The sequence below is a fragment of the Dendrobates tinctorius genome, unplaced genomic scaffold, assembly GCF_039654945.1.
Source record: "Dendrobates tinctorius isolate UK_male_01 unplaced genomic scaffold, ASM3965494v1 ptg000075l, whole genome shotgun sequence".
Classification (NCBI taxonomy): domain Eukaryota; kingdom Metazoa; phylum Chordata; class Amphibia; order Anura; family Dendrobatidae; genus Dendrobates; species Dendrobates tinctorius.
Genome location: NW_027361743.1, coordinates 26,916,381 through 26,932,040, shown reverse-complemented (window position 1 = coordinate 26,932,040; position 15,660 = coordinate 26,916,381). Strand labels below are relative to the sequence as shown.

At 45.4% G+C, this 15,660-nt stretch overlaps 1 protein-coding gene across 4 annotated transcripts in view; it reads right to left on the bottom strand.

Moving 5' to 3' along the window:
• The window catches only part of NUP58 (nucleoporin 58), a 148,221-nt gene that overhangs the window by 54,770 nt on the left and 77,791 nt on the right, over window positions 1–15,660 (bottom strand). For 2 of the 4 annotated variants that reach the window (XM_073583116.1, XM_073583117.1), the window contains one exon: window positions 14,805–14,900. The exons of the other annotated variants lie outside the window; for them this stretch is intronic. In XM_073583116.1, the coding sequence (XP_073439217.1) occupies window positions 14,805–14,900 (96 nt within the window). The remainder of the gene's footprint in view (window positions 1–14,804; window positions 14,901–15,660) is intronic. 4 annotated transcript variants of the gene reach the window in all.

Here is a 15,660-nt window from a genome sequence, read left to right as displayed (position 1 = left end):
CATTAGAAAATGTACACAGAAAGCGATGGTGTGGGTAAGGTTTGGCTTTCTGAGCTCTGCTACATCTAAAAACTCTGATTATATCACAACTGCTGCTTAGTTTACTGTGTCTAGTAAACTAAGTGACACATCACTGGAATCGGGGTCTCTTTCCCCACAATATGCTGCTCTGAGATTAGGTAGGAAACCCTTAAAAGCTCTCATTTAAGAAGGAAAGCTACCAGAAAATTACCTATTTTAACCCCTTCTCGCATTAGGACGTGAATAATCTAAGCTTCCTGCCCAAGAGGTGGATGCTGGCAGCCGGAATCTCTTAACAGCTTCATCTGTTAGCCATTTAGATGCCACTGTTAATCTTGGACAGCAGCTTTTAAAATGGAACACACGCTAAAGCAACACAATTGTGGGATATAGATGGATTACCATGGCTGCCATCTTGGTCTCCTATGAAGCTTAGCCACAGTCTTAGCTTCATAGAAGGCCATCATACCATATCATAGTAATAATAATCATCATCACCACAGGTTCAAGTCCCCTAAGGAGACTAAAAAATAATGTCCAAATTTTTTTTAAAATCTAAATTGCCCTTTTCTCCAGTAAATAAAAAAAAAAAAAAAAAAAGGTTTTAAAATTCTTTTGTATGGCTGCGATTCTAAAAGTCCAATTTATCAAAATATTGAAATACTTAACCCGATGGTGAACATCTTAAAAGAGAAAAAGAAAGTGGTTAAAATTCAGTTGTTTTGTCCATTTATCCACTTAAAAAATGCAATAAAAAAAATAAAAAAACTGCATGTTATTGTAAATTAAGTGTAAAAAAAAAAAAAAGGCAGTTGACCACGCAAAAAAAAAAATAAAAAATGAAAAGACGCTTTGTTACCGTTTATGCTCTGCCCCCATTCCGATGCTGCCTGTTCCCTTCTGGTTTCTACTACCTGCTGCAGGGGCTACGGCGACTCGCCTCTGCGGTCAGGGACGGTTGAGCAGTCCTCTCCATATGTCAAGAGGGGCCAGGAAGCAGAGACCAGCCGGGAGCCAGGCCATGCCTGAACAGCAAGGGCAGAGGATCGTGACGCAAGTTACTCTATTTTTAACCCCTTCGTGACCGGGCCAATTTTTAAAAATTCTGACCACTGTCACTTTATGTGGTCATAACTCTGGAACGCTTCAACAAATCCCAGTGATTTTGAGATGGTTTTTTCGTGGCACTTTATAATTTATGATAGTGGTAAATTTAGATTGATATATTTTGTATTTATTAAAAAAAAAAAAAATCAGAAACTTGACAAAAATGTAAAAAAAAAATTGCAATTTTCAAACTCTGAATATAATATCCCTTTAATCCAGATAGTCATACCACAGAAAAACATTAATAAATAACATTTCCCTCATGCCTGCTTTACATCAGCACCATTTTTAAAAACGCTAATTTATTTGTTAGCATTTCAGGAGGTTTAAAAATGTAGTAGTAATTTTTCATTTTTTCAAGGAAATTTACAAAATTTATTTTTCTGAGGGACTTATCCAAGTTTGAAGTGACGTTAGGGGTGCTACATATTGGAAAAAACCCCAAACATGACACCATTTTAAAAACTGCACCCCATGACATATTGAAAACAGCTGTCAGGTAGTTTATTAACCCTTCAGGTGATTTTCAGGAATTAATGCAAAGTGGTATAGCCAGAATGAAAAAGTGTTTGTTTACCACCTAAATGTCACTAACTTCTGAACTGACCGCTATATCAGGGAGACTCTAAAGGCCCCTTTACATTTAGCGATGCACCAGCGATCCCGACCATGATACGACCCGGTCAGGATCGCTGGTGCATCACTAAATGGTCGCTAGCGAGCTGCCAAACAGGAAGATCTCACAGCGACGCAGCAGCGATCTAGCGGTCGTTACTTACCTTTCAGACGCGGCGATCCTGACGTCCTCCCGCCCGCGTCCATGCGTCGCTCGTCGGCGCCAGCAGGAAGCGCCTGACGAGAAATGGAGCTGCGCGATCAGCGATGGACAGCGGGGGAGCCGGCCGGAGGTAAGTATCACACATAGCGATATCGCTGCTGCGTCACCAAATCGGTGATACTTTAGCGACATTGTTAGCGATATCGCTATGTGTAAAACCCCCTTAAAGCCGCTATTTGGCCATGAACTGCCATGGCAAACATCAGGACCACACAATCATGATCTCAGTGTGTCAATTAGATTAAAGGGCAAGCCCCCACAATCTATTAACCATTTATTTGATGTAGTCACTTTTGACAGCAGCAACTAAGGGGTTAGGCCCCCATCACACATAGCGACGCACCAGCAATCCCGACAACGATATGACCTTGTCAGGATCACTGGTGTGTCGCCACATGATTGCTGGTGAGCTGCCAAACAGGCAGATCTCACCAGCAATCAGGACAGCGACACGCGGGTAACAAGTGACGCACGTCTCTTAGTTACCCGATGTGCACCTTAGTTACCAGCGCGCTGATGCAGGGAGCTGGTAACCAAGGTACACATCGGGTTTCTAAGCGGCGCGCGGCACTTAGAAACCCGCTGTTTACCTTGGTTACCAGCTCCCTGCACCAGCATGCTGGTAACTAAGGTACACATTGGGTTTCTAAGCGCTGCGCGGCACTTAGAAACCCGATGTGTACCTTGGTTACCAGCTCCAGCTCGCTGATCACTGGTCTCCCGCCTGCCACACGCAGCGGTGCCTGCTGGCCAGCGGGAGACCAGCGATCAAAAAAATGTCTTGTCCATTCCAAGACAATCATCGATACCCGGCAGGGGGGCCAGTCGCTGAGAAGTGTCACACACAGCGATCTCGCTAGCGAGATTGCTGTGTGTGACGGGGACTTTAAACAGATATGGACGGTGCCAACACCGATCATTTGTGATACAGCAAGTTGTCAGATATAGTGGATAGCCGACAGCTGCTGGATTGTCACCTGTATGGGGATGATATTCCCTTATATCTCAGGTCAGTACATATACGTATTGGCTGTCACGAAGGGGTTTTAAAGGCCATTCTGAGAATTTACAAAAAGAAAAAAAAAATTGTCGACTGGCACATTCAGGTTTAAAGATGACACTAATGTACAATCTAAATTACTCTTCAGTGATCTAAACACATCAGTACAGACCTATTTTCTGTACGTAAGGTGCCATTCACACTTGGTTCAGTTCCCTTCCATCAGATCTGAAGCCATGATGGCAGTGTGAACAGAGCCTAAAATGCATAATCACGGAGTCCAGGATGCTGAGATCACAGATGATCGCTTAGAATGGATACAATGATCCATCTATCTGGATTGTTTTTGAACAGGGAACTTTGAGTGTATGGGTATGTTCACACGTGTTTTTAGTGCGATTTTTTTCCCCCCTTTTTTATGGGAAAAGAAGCCCTACTGCCCATAAGATCGCTGCTTTTATGTTCAGTAGTGAAGTGGGATGATTTGATTAGTTGTTGAGAAGCTCCTACTGTTTTAATTGAGGGCGAGGTCATGGCCAATACTGTGAGTTAAGCTATGTTCACACATCGCGGTTTTTTTTTCAGTTTTAACCCCTTCACGACCTTTGACGCCACGTAGGCGTCATGAAAAGTCGTGCCAGAACGACCCATGACGCCTATGTGGCGTCATGACTTTAAAGCCCCCCTGCGGGTCGGGTGACCTAGGTCACCCGACCCGCAGATACAGGGGGCTTTGTTCTTCGCCACAGGGGGCGTGGCTTCACCCCCACGTGGCTACGATCGCTCTGATTGGCTGTTAAAAGTGAAACAGCCAATCAGAGCGATAGTAATATTTCATCAATGAAAATTGATGAAATATTACAATCCAGCCATGGCCGATGCTGCTGTAGCATCGGACATGGCTGGAGACACCGATTCCACCCCCCCCCCCCCCCCGGCGATCGCCCCCCCCCGCAACTGAATGACAGCGGCGATCTGCCGCCGCTGTCATCATCTGCCCCCCTCCCATTCCCTCTGCTCCCCGCCAGATTCCGATAACCCCCTCACCCCCTCTCACCTCCCCCGGCACCTTCTAAGTCCCCCTGTCGCTCCCGGTGTCCGGCGGGTACGGTTCATGGGCGCCGCCATCTTAGAAAATGGCGGGCGCATGCGCAGTGCGCCCGCCTGAATCTGCCGGCTGCAGATTCTATTCTTTCATTTTGATCACTCTCACAGTGATCAAAATGAAAGAAAAAGTAAATAAACCCCCCGATTATCACCCCCATAGGTAGGCACAACTAATAAAATAAAGAAAATATTTTTATTTTTCCATTAGGGTTCGGGTTGAAAAGAGGGTTAGGGTTCGGGTTGAAAAGAGGGTTAGGGTTCGGGTTGAAAAGAGGGTTAGGGTTAGGGTTGGAAAGAGGGTTAGGGTTAGGGTTGGAAAGAGGGTTAGGGTTGGAAAGAGGGTTAGGGTTAGGGTTGGAAAGAGGGTTAGGGTTGGAAAGAGGGTTAGGGTTGGAAAGAGGGTTAGGGTTGGAAAGAGGGTTAGGGTTGGAAAGAGGGTTAGGGTTGGAAAGAGGGTTAGGGTTGGAAAGAGGGTTAGGGTTAGGGTTGGAATTAGGGTTAGGGTTGGAATTAGGGTTAGAATTAGGGTTAGGGTTGGAATTAGGGTTAGGGTTGGAATTAGGGTTAGAATTAGGGTTGGAATTAGGGTTAGGGTTGGAATTAGGGTTAGGCTTGTGGTTAGGGGTGTGTTGGGGTTAGGGTTGGAGTTAGAATTGAGGGGTTTCCACTGTTTAGGCACATCAGGGGGTCGCCAAACGCGACATGGTGCAACCATTGATTCCAGCCAATTTTGCGTTCAAAAAGTCAAACGGTGCTCCCTCCCTTCCAAGCCCTGCCGTGTGCCCAAACAGTGGTTTACCCCAACATATGAGGTATCAGCGTACTCAGGAAAAATTGCACAACAACTTTTGGGACTAATTTCTCGTGTTACCCTTGGGAAAATAAAAAATTGTGGGCTAAAAAATTATTTTTGTGGAAAAAAATGATTTTTTCATTTTCACGTCTCTGCATTATAAACTTCTGTGAAGCACTTGGGGGTTCAAAGTGCTCACAACACATCTTACATACGTTCCTTGGAAGGTCTAGTTTCCAAAACGGGGTCACTTGTGGGGGGTTTCCACTGTTTAGGCACATCAGAGGCTCTGCAAACGTAACATGATGCCCGCAGACCATTCGATCAAGTCGGTATTTCAAAACGTCACTACTTCCCTTCCGAGCCCCGACGTGTGCCCAAACAATGGTCCCTCCCCACATATGGGGTATCAGCGTACTCAGGACAAACTGGACAACAACTTTTGGGGTCCAATTTCTCCTGATACCCTTGTGAAAATAAAAAATTGCGAGCTAAAAATTCATTTTTTGAGGAAAAAAAAATATTTTTTATTTTCATGGCTCTGCGTTACAATCTTCTGTGAAGCACTTCGGGGTTCAAGGTGCTCACTACACATCTAGATAAGTTCCTTGGGGGGTCTAATTTCCAAAATGGGGTCACTTGTGGGGGGTTTCCACAGTTTAGGTACAACAAGGGCTCTGCAAATGAAACATGATGCCCGCAGACCATTCCATCAAAGTCTGCATACCAAAACGTCACTACTTCCCTTCCGAGCCCTGACGTGTGCCCATACAGTGGTCATCCCCCACATATGGGGTATCAGCGTACTCAGGACAAACTGGACAACAACTTTTGGGGTCCAATTTATCCTGTTACCCTTGTGAAAAAAAAATTGCGTGCTAAAATTCATTTTTTTTGAGGGAAAAAAAATGATTTTTTATTTTCACGGCTCTGCATTATAAACTTCTGTGAAGCACTTGGGGGTTCACGGTGCTCACCACACATCTAGATAAGTTCCTTGGGGGGGTCTAGTTTCCAAAATGGGGTCACTTGTGGGGGGTTTCTACTGTTTAGGCACACAGGGGCTCAGCATTTCAAAATGTCACTACTTCCCTGCTGAGCCCCAACGTGTGCCCAAACAGTGGTTCCCCCCCACATATGGGGTACCAGCGTACTCAGGACAAACTGGACAACAACTTTTGGGGTCCAATTTATCCTAGTACCCTTGTGAAAATAAAAAATTGCCAACTAAAAATTTTTTTTTTAGGAAAAAAAAAGATTTTTTATTTTCACTGCTCTGCATTATAAACTTCTGTGAATCACCTGGGGGTTCAAAGTGCTCACTATGCATCTAGATAAGTTCCTTAGGGGGTCTAGTTTCCAAAATGGGGTCATTTGTGGGGGAGCTCCAAAGTTTAGGCACACAGGGGCTCTCCAAACACGACATGGTGTCCGCTAACGATTGGAGCTAATTTTCATTTCAAAAAGTCAAATGGCACTCATTCCCTTCTGCGCCCTGCCGTGCACCCAAACAGTGCCCCCCCCCCCCACATATGGGGTACCAGCATACTCAGGACAATCTGGACAACAACTTTTGTGGTCCAATTTCTCCTGTTACCCTTGTGAAAATAAAAAATAGCGTGCTAAAAAATCATTTTTGGAGGAAAAAAAAATGATTTTTTTTATTTTCACTGCTCTATGTTATAAACTTTTGTGAAGCACTTGGGGGTTCAAAGTGCTCACTACACATCTAGATAAGTTCCTTAAGGGGTCTAGTTTCCAAAATGGTGTCACTTGTGGGGGAGCTCCAATGTTTAGGCACACAGGGGCTCTCCAAACACGACATGGTGTCCGATAACGATTGGAGCTAATTTTCCATTCAAAAAGTCAAATGGCGCTCCTTCCCTTCCGGGCCCTGCCGTGCACCCAAACAGTGGTTTATGACCACATATGAGGTATCGGTGTACTCAGGAGAAATTGCCCAACAAATTTTAGGATCCATTTTATCCTGTTGCCCATGTGAAAATGAAAAAACTGAGGCTAAAAGATAATTTTTGTGAAAAAAAAGCCGGATTACTTACCGGTAATGCTCTTTTAAGGAGTCCACGACAGCACCCACTGGAGGTATCGGATCCGCCCATTTGGAACAGGAAACCCTACAGGAAAGATAAAAGGGGCGGTCCGCCTTTCCTCCTCAGTTTTTCGTTTCAGAGTACCAGAAGGACCGCCAAGGATTAGGCAATGTTCTCTTATTTTAACATCTTTCTTATCCATTATTTGGTTAATATACTTTAACTATTGATATCCTTAGGAGGGGAAGTGAACGGGTGCTGTCGTGGACTCATTAAAAGAGCATTACCGGTAAGTAATCCGGCTTTTTACTCTTCGCCACGACAGCACCCACTGGAGAGATTCCAGAGACCATCACCTGGGTGGGACCACCGTGCCAAGGATAGTCCTGCCAAAGCTTAAGTCAGAGGTGGATGAAAGATCAAGTCTGTAGTGGTTATAGAAGGTAGAAGGGGATGACCAAACTGCCGCCTTACATATAGTTTCAATCGGAACATCTCCCTTTTCCGCCCAAGAGGTTGCCATTGCCCTGGTGGAATGAGCCCTGATGTTCCCTGGAGGATCTTCGTTTTTTACGGAGTAGGCTAAACGAATGGCCTCTCTGATCCACCGGGAAATGGTGCTCTTCGTGACTCCATACCCCTTCTTACAGCCCTGAAATGAAATAAATAGGGCCCTACTCTGCCTCCAACTGTTGGACCTCTCAATACATTTTAGGACAGTTCTTTTGACGTCCAGAGTATGGAACTTCTGCTCTTCCGGAGTAGAGGGATTTTTATAGAAGGTTGGGAGGAGTATCTCCTGAGATCTATGGTATTTTGTTGCCACTTTTGGCAGGTAGGCAGGGTCTGGTTTTAATACCAATCTGTCTTGGTATTCTTGGAAAAAAGGTGGATCTATTGACAAGGCCTGGATATCACCCACTCTTCTAGCTGAGGTCAGTGATACTAAGAGGGCCATTTTAAGTGCTAAGTATTTGAAGGGTATTGTGTCGATCGGCTCAAAGGGGTCTACCGTTAGGGCGTCTAAGACCATATTTAGATCCCATGTAGGGACGGAGGGTATGTGGATTGGAGCTATTCGTTCACATGCTGTAATGAAACGAGTTATCCACTTGTTGCCTGCTATATTATGGCCATATAGTGCTCCTAATGCCGATATTTGTACTCTCAGTGTATTTACTGCTAAGCCTAAGTCTTTCCCCTTCTGCAGAAATTCCAAGATTGGGATTATCGGAACTTCTGCTGTATGAGGTACTGTATGGAATTGAAGAAATTTTTTCCATATTCTAGTGTAAATTTGGGTTGTGGACTGTTTTCTACTTTGTAGTAGTGTAGTAATTAAGGACTCCGAGAATCCTCTTGTCCTCAATAACTGCCTCTCAAATTCCACGCCGTCAAGTGCAAGCTGAGCACTTGAGGGTGGAAAAAGGGGCCTTGGGAGAGTAGATTGGCAGTCGGAAGGATCCAAGGATCTGTTATTGACATAATCTGCAGCCACGAAAACCACGGTCTTTTTGGCCAGAACGGTGCTATTAAGATTATTCTTGCTTTGTCGTCTCTGATCTTCCGAATTACTTGAGGTAGGAGGATCAATGGAGGGAACGCATACGCCAGGTTGAAATTCCATGGAGCTAGAAAGGCGTCCAGTATGTCTGGGTGATCTGACGGAGATAGGGAGGCAAATGTTTTTATCTGCCTGTTCTCCTTTGTGGCGAAAAGGTCCACCTCGGGTTGTCCCCATGAGGCTACTATGTCCCTGAAGATCTTCCGATTGAGGCACCACTCTCCTTGTCGTAGAGTGTGTCGGCTTAGGAAGTCTGCCTTTTGATTGCTCTCGCCTCTGATATGAAGGGCCGAGAGGGACAAAAAATAGTTTTCTGCTAAGTTTAAAATTCTTGCCGCTGAAGACATCAGAGTCTCTGATCGAGTTCCTCCTTGTCTGTTTATATATGCCACTGTGGTGGTGTTGTCCGACAGGATCCTTACATGCTTCTGTTGGAGCTGCGGAAGGAAGTTGTATAGAGCATAGAACACTGCAGTCAGTTCTTTTAAATTAGATGAGTAATCGCATTCCTCTTTACTCCACCTTCCCTGACGAAACCCATTCTCCATGTGGGCTCCCCAGCCCTGGGGACTGGCATCGGTGGTTACGATACAGGATGGAACTATAACCCATGGAACTCCTGAACATAAATGGTTATCGTCTAACCACCACTCTAGGGAAGTCAAGACTTCTTGTGACAGGGTTATTTTGCTCTGCAAATGACCACTATGTCGCTTATCCTCTTGGAGGATCTGGTGTTGTAGCGTACGGACATGGTACTGGGCCCACCAGACTGCCGGGGTGCAAGAATTTAGTGATCCTAATAGTGACATTGCTTCTCTCAAGGATACACGTGGTTTATCTATAGCTGCTTGTATTTTTTGTTTTGTGAGGGTGATTTTTACCTGAGGTAGTAGACATCTCTGGGTCAAGGAATCTAGTTGAAATCCTAGAAATGTCTGGAGAGATTGCGGATCGAGTCTGGACTTTTGGATATTGATGATCCAGCCAAGGCTCTGAAAAGAGGAGATTGCGTCAGTTACGCGTTCAGTACATTGTTTGACTGAATTCCCAATTATTAGGAAGTCGTCTAGATATGGCACAATTAGTGTGTCTTTTTGGCGAAGGTAGGCCATCACTTCTGCCATCACCTTGGTAAATATTCTTGGTGCCGTGGAAAGCCCGAAGGGCATTGCCGCGTATTGGAAATGACGAATCCTTCCCTCGACTTCCACTGCGACTCTTAGGTATTTCTGGAATCTGTTGTGTATAGGGAGATGATAATAAGCATCTTTTAAATCAATCCCTGCCATTACGCAATTTGGGAAAAGAAGCTTTATAGTGGATCTAATTGATTCCATTTTGAAATTATAATTTTTTATAAATGAATTTAGCTTCTTTAAATTAATAATGGTTCTAAACGTACCGTCTGGTTTAGGCACCAAAAACAGGGGAGAGTAAAAGCCTCTACCCTGTTGTTCCTCAGGGACGTCAACTAAAACTTTTTTAGCTAGTAGGACTCGAATCTCGTCTTCGAGAGCCTTTTGCTGAAGTGAGGAATTAAGGCGAGTTATAACAAAGAACTCATAGGGGATCCGAAGGAATTCAATCTTTATTCCTTCCTTGATTATGTTCAAAATCCATGGGTTTAACGTAATTTGTTCCCACTTGGTAAAAAAAAATTTTAATCTACCCCCAACTGGTGGGTCTAAACTCTTAATTTTTATCTCTCCTATATGTTGGCCCTCTGAAGATGGTACCCTTCTGCTTTTCGTCTTTCGTGGCCCATCTATTCGTTCTGTCCGATTGTCTTCTTCTCCCGAATGGCCGTCTCTTAAAGGTTTTCCTATAAAACGGAATGGGAGAATCACTGAAGGCCTTTTTCCTTTCTTTTGCCTTGGCGAGAATTTCGTCTAAGGCTTTTCCAAAGAGGAACTCACCCTCGCATGGGGTTGCACTAATTTTGGATTTTGATTGTGCATCCCCTTTCCAGCTCTTTATCCACAGCGCGCGTCTGGCGTTATTCACCAGGGCTGCCGACCTCGCTGCCAGTCTTAGGGTGTCCGCTGAAGCGTCTGCCATAAAGGCAGCTGCACCTCTTATCAACGGGATGGCTGCACGCAGTTTCTCCCTTGACACTCTTTGCTCAATCTGCTGGTCTAATTGATCTAGCCATACCAGCATTGATCTAGCAGTACATGTGCTGGCTATTGCGGGTTTGAATACCCCGGTGGTGGATTCCCAGGACCTTTTGAGCGAAGATTCAGCCTTTCGGTCTAATGGGTCTGCTAACAATCCTGCGTCCTCGACCGGGATCGAGGTCTGTTTGGAAGTGGAGGATATGACGGCATCCACCTTTGGTACTTTAGTCCATTTTAATAGATCTTCATCAGTGAACGGGTATTTCCGTTTTGAAGCTGATGGGAGAAAACCCCTCTGGTCGTGTTTCTCCCACTCTCTTTTGATGAGGTCCTTAATTGCCGGTATCACCGGAAATGATCTCCTCTTTTTCTCTGCCAATCCCGCAAACATAATGTCCTGCGCGGTTTGGGCTCCCCTTTCTTCTTCACATCCCATAGTATTTCTAACCGCTTTTACAAGGTTATCTACGCTGTCCAGTGGAAAACATGCGCGTCCTTCCATCTCCGAGGATGACGATGAGGACGTGGATGCGGAGCCTGAGTTTAACTCCTGTTCTTCCTCTGACTCTGAACTAACAATGACCTGTTTCTTATGACTGGACTCTGCGGGAGTGCTGGCGCGGTTGATGGCTTGTATTTCCTCCCTAATTATGGCTCGGATATCTTTGGAAGATATCGTCGACCCCTGCCTGGTCTCTTTCATGCATTGTTTGCAGAGTTTTTTGGGGTAGGAGTCAGGGAGAGGATCTGAACATAATGCGCATTCTTTATGTTTAGTTTTTTCTTTTTTCTTTGACTGAAGTGAGAGGTCAAAGGTAAAGAGAGGGGGGGGGAGGGAGGAGGTTAGCTTAATAGGTAGAGTATATACTTTGCACACTCACCCAGTGAAGCTTAATACCGGGTCGGATGGCTGAGACGGTCTGGATCGGGTTTCTGCTGCCTCGCTCCTGCGGGCAGTCTCTGTCCTGGCGCTGCGGTCCCTGGTGGAGTTGCCCCCAGCTGAATCCCCTGCTGGGGTTTGCGACTCTGCGGGGGACGACATGGTTCCAACGATGCAGCGCTGTTTTATCTTTCTTCTTGTCGTGCCCCCGGAAGTCGCCCTGTCACAGGGCGCATGCGCCGCGTCATCGCCATCCTACCCCGGAAGTTCAACCATTACTTCCGGGGTATAGGAGCGTCGGGTGCCGGCCGGCTTCCGCGCCACCGCTACTCACACGCGCGGCTCGCGCGCTCATGGCCTCACCTCCACGCTATATCCCCACCGATTGGGGGGGGGGGGGATCCCCCGGATGCCGGACCGGCCCGGCCCGCTCCCTGGTAAGACCGGGCGGCCCTCCCCGGACCCGGTCATTACCACTATGCCACCAGACGAGGGGGGAGCCGTCAAACGGAATCTCCCCCGACGCTGCTTCCGGACCGCAGCCCCTGCCGTTCCCGAGGAGACCGCACAGGCGGATGCATGGCCCAGGTAAGATCCTGCAGGATCCTGCTCCATTTGGAACAGGAAACCAAAACTGAGGAGGAAAGGCGGACCGCCCCTTTTATCTTTCCTGTAGGGTTTCCTGTTCCAAATGGGCGGATCCGATACCTCCAGTGGGTGCTGTCGTGGCGAAGAGTAAAAGTACTTTTTTTTTTTTTTATGGATCAATTTGAGAAGCACCTGGGGGTTCAAAGTGATCACTATGCATCTAGATAAGATCCTTGGGGGGTCTAGTTTCCAAAATGGGGTCACTTGTGGGGGAGCGCCAGTGTTTAGGCACACAGCGACTCTCCAAACGCGACATGGCAAGCGTTAAATATTCCAGCATATTTTCCATTCAAAAAGTCAAATGGCGCTCCTTCCCTTCTGAGCCCTGCCGTGCGCCCAAACAGTGGTTTTTGACCACATATGAGGTATCGGTGTACTCAGGGGAAATTGCCCAACAAATTTTAGGATCCATTTTATCCTGTTGCCCATGTGAAAATGAAAAAATTGATGCTGAAAGAAAATTTTTGTTGGAAAAATTAAAATGTCCTTTTTTTCCTTCCATGTTGCTTTAGTTCCTGTGAAACACCTAAAGGGTTAATAATCTTCTTGAATGTAGTTTTGAGTAGCTTGGGGGGGCAGTTTTTAGAATGGTGTCACTTTTGGGTATTTTCTGCCATATAGACCCCTCAAAGTGACTTCAAATGTGAGGTGGTCCCTAAAAAAAATGGTTTTGTAAATTTTGTTGTAAAAATGAGAAATCACTGGTCAACTTTTAACCCTTATAACTTCCTAACAAAAAAATATTTTGCTTCCAAAATTGTGCTGATGTAAAGTAGACATGTGGGAAATGTTATTTAGTAACTATTTTGTGTCACATAACTCTCTAGTTTAACAGAATAAAAATTCAAAATTTGAAAATTGCGAAATTTTCGCCAAATTTCTGATTTTTTCACAAATAAACGCAAAAATTATCGATCTAAATTTACCACTAACATGAAGCCCAATATGTCACGAAAAAACAGTCTCAGAATCGCTAGGATGCGTTGAAGCGTTCCAGAGTTATTACCTCATAAAGGGACACTGGTCAGAATTGCAAAAAATGGCCAGGTCATTAAGGTCAAAATAGGCTGGGTCATGAAGTGGTTAATGCAAATTTTAAGCTGCGTTAAAAAAAATGCAGAAGTTTTCTAAATCAGTCAGGAAAAAAACAAACAAGTTGTGTGGAAGAGATTTCTGAAACCTCAGATTTTGTTGGCATTATGAAACGTAGTGGAAAATCTGCATAAAAAACTGTATAAACAAAAAATGTTGCAAAGACACAATGTGCAAACATAGCCTTAGGAGACACCACAGACATCATCATGTGCTTTTTATACACAAATTATGCTACATCCCCCATTATTTTATTCCTTTCTTAAAGGGGTTGTCCGGGCTTTTCACATATTCTCAGTACATATCTGGGCTGCAGAATTATGACAATAAGTAATTTACTTTCTGTCACTAGTTTGCACGGTTCTCTAGATATTCTGAACAGAACGTCCAAGGGGGGGTGTTATGGCATTGAAAGGAGAACTAGTCATAACCTCCTACTCTACTCCAAACATGCCCTCTATAGCAACAACCCCACCCTCCATAGCTACAGGCCCTCCCCATCCACATGAACAAGCCCTCATCACACAGTAACAAATCCTCCCCCTCTAGCAGCCTCAGTGCAGAGAGCAGACCACCCAGCTGCTCCTCCCCCAGACACACACTGAACAGTGATCTATGGAAAGCGAAACTACTGAAGAGGAGGGAAAATCGTCCTGTATTCTGGGACAGGCTGCTCCCATCAGTATCTGTGTCATTACAGACACAGTGCTCACACATACACTGCACCAAATCTGCTGCTGTGTGAAGACATCAGTGACACAGAGCTGTCTCATTCACACAGCAGAGGCTTTGTCACACAACAGATTACATAAGTGACTGCCATCCCCTGTGCAGATGAGAAGCTGCAGACCCCCATCACTGGCCATCACACAGTCTGTTCTCACTGCTGCCAGCAGCCTGGGACAGTGAGGGAAGGAATTACTTTATTCGCCAAAGCAGACGAGTGACTCCTTCAGGACCTAACTAGTGATGAGTGAGTATACTCGTTGCTCGGGTGGTCTCGGAGTATTTTGGCGTGCTCAGAGATTTAGTTTTCATTGTCTCAGCTGCATGATTTGCGGCTGCTAGACAGCTTGAATACATGTGTGGAATGCCTGTTTGTTAGGGATTCCCCTCATGTATTCAGTCTGTCTAGCAGCCATAAATCATGCAGCTGAGGCGACGAATACTAAGTCTCCGAGCACGCCAAAATACTCGGAGGACACCCGAGCATGCTCAGGGAGATCTGAGCAACGATGCTACTCGCCCATCACTAGACCTAACCTGTACACAAATTACATCCATTACACCAGCAGCGCCCCCCGCCTGCTCCATCAAGGACAGTCGCGTGTCAGGGGTTTAGGAGGACAGTCCGGCAGAAAATCGCTCACCAGTGGCCCGGCTTTTCAATTTAACTAAAAGTTAGAAAAGTTTGAATAGAAGACGACGTGCATACGAGAATATATATCCCCATAAATGTGCTCTGTATGCAATCTGATGGTGTACGACTTTCTAATGACCTGTAGGAGATCTCCCGAGAGGCGTCTTAAGAACATTTACATAACGTCGTATATAGGCTTAAATAATATACACACAATACAAACCTGCACTCAGGCTTCCAGATGGTTTATTCGCAGCTCCAAAGCCAAAGGTGGAGGCCCCAGAGGTGTTGCCTCCGAAAGCAGAACTACTTCCAAATCCTAGTGGGACAGTATTAGACAAAACACATGTAACTTAATTTGTAACGCAAAGACGGCTGCAGGGTTATATATAACACACCAACAGGGCAGAAGAAGGATTCATTACTTGTTCCCCACCTAGTCCAAGTCACAAGCTACATTTCTACACACGTTTTCTAGTCTATTAAAAGCTTTAGCTAAAGCTGACACACATACGCACTATGCAGGCCTGATGGGTGACGCATGACACAGGGTTTAAAGGGATTGTCTTATCGCAGCTCACATGATAAACGTTTCATGGGTGAAGGCCTCCTTCCCCCTCCATTTCTGTTCTGGAGATTAGGTAAGAATATCACATGCGGGACCCACAACCTGGAGAGATGCCAAAAATATCTGTAATGAGACAGTCCCTTTAAGGAATACCAAATAGAATCCTTGTGTGAGGTCTTGCCCCCGCAGGCCCGATCCTGTGGGTAGGTAATAACTTCCTAATTGGTGGTGGTCTGACAGATGAGACACACACGAATTGGCAGAAGGGAGAATTTTTATCCACAACAGGACACTTGTATCCCCAGTTGCAAAATGTAGTAGTTGAAATGCTACTCCATTCAATCACCTGGAAAAAAAGCCAATTACAGCACTTGGCAGCGCTAAAGGGGAAAAAAGTGACCCACTCTGCCGACTGGTGCGAGTTACAGCTGTCGGATCCCCACTGATCAATAATCATCTATCGCACGGATAGGTGATGACTTGTCAACCCCTTTACCAACTTCCCTTATTT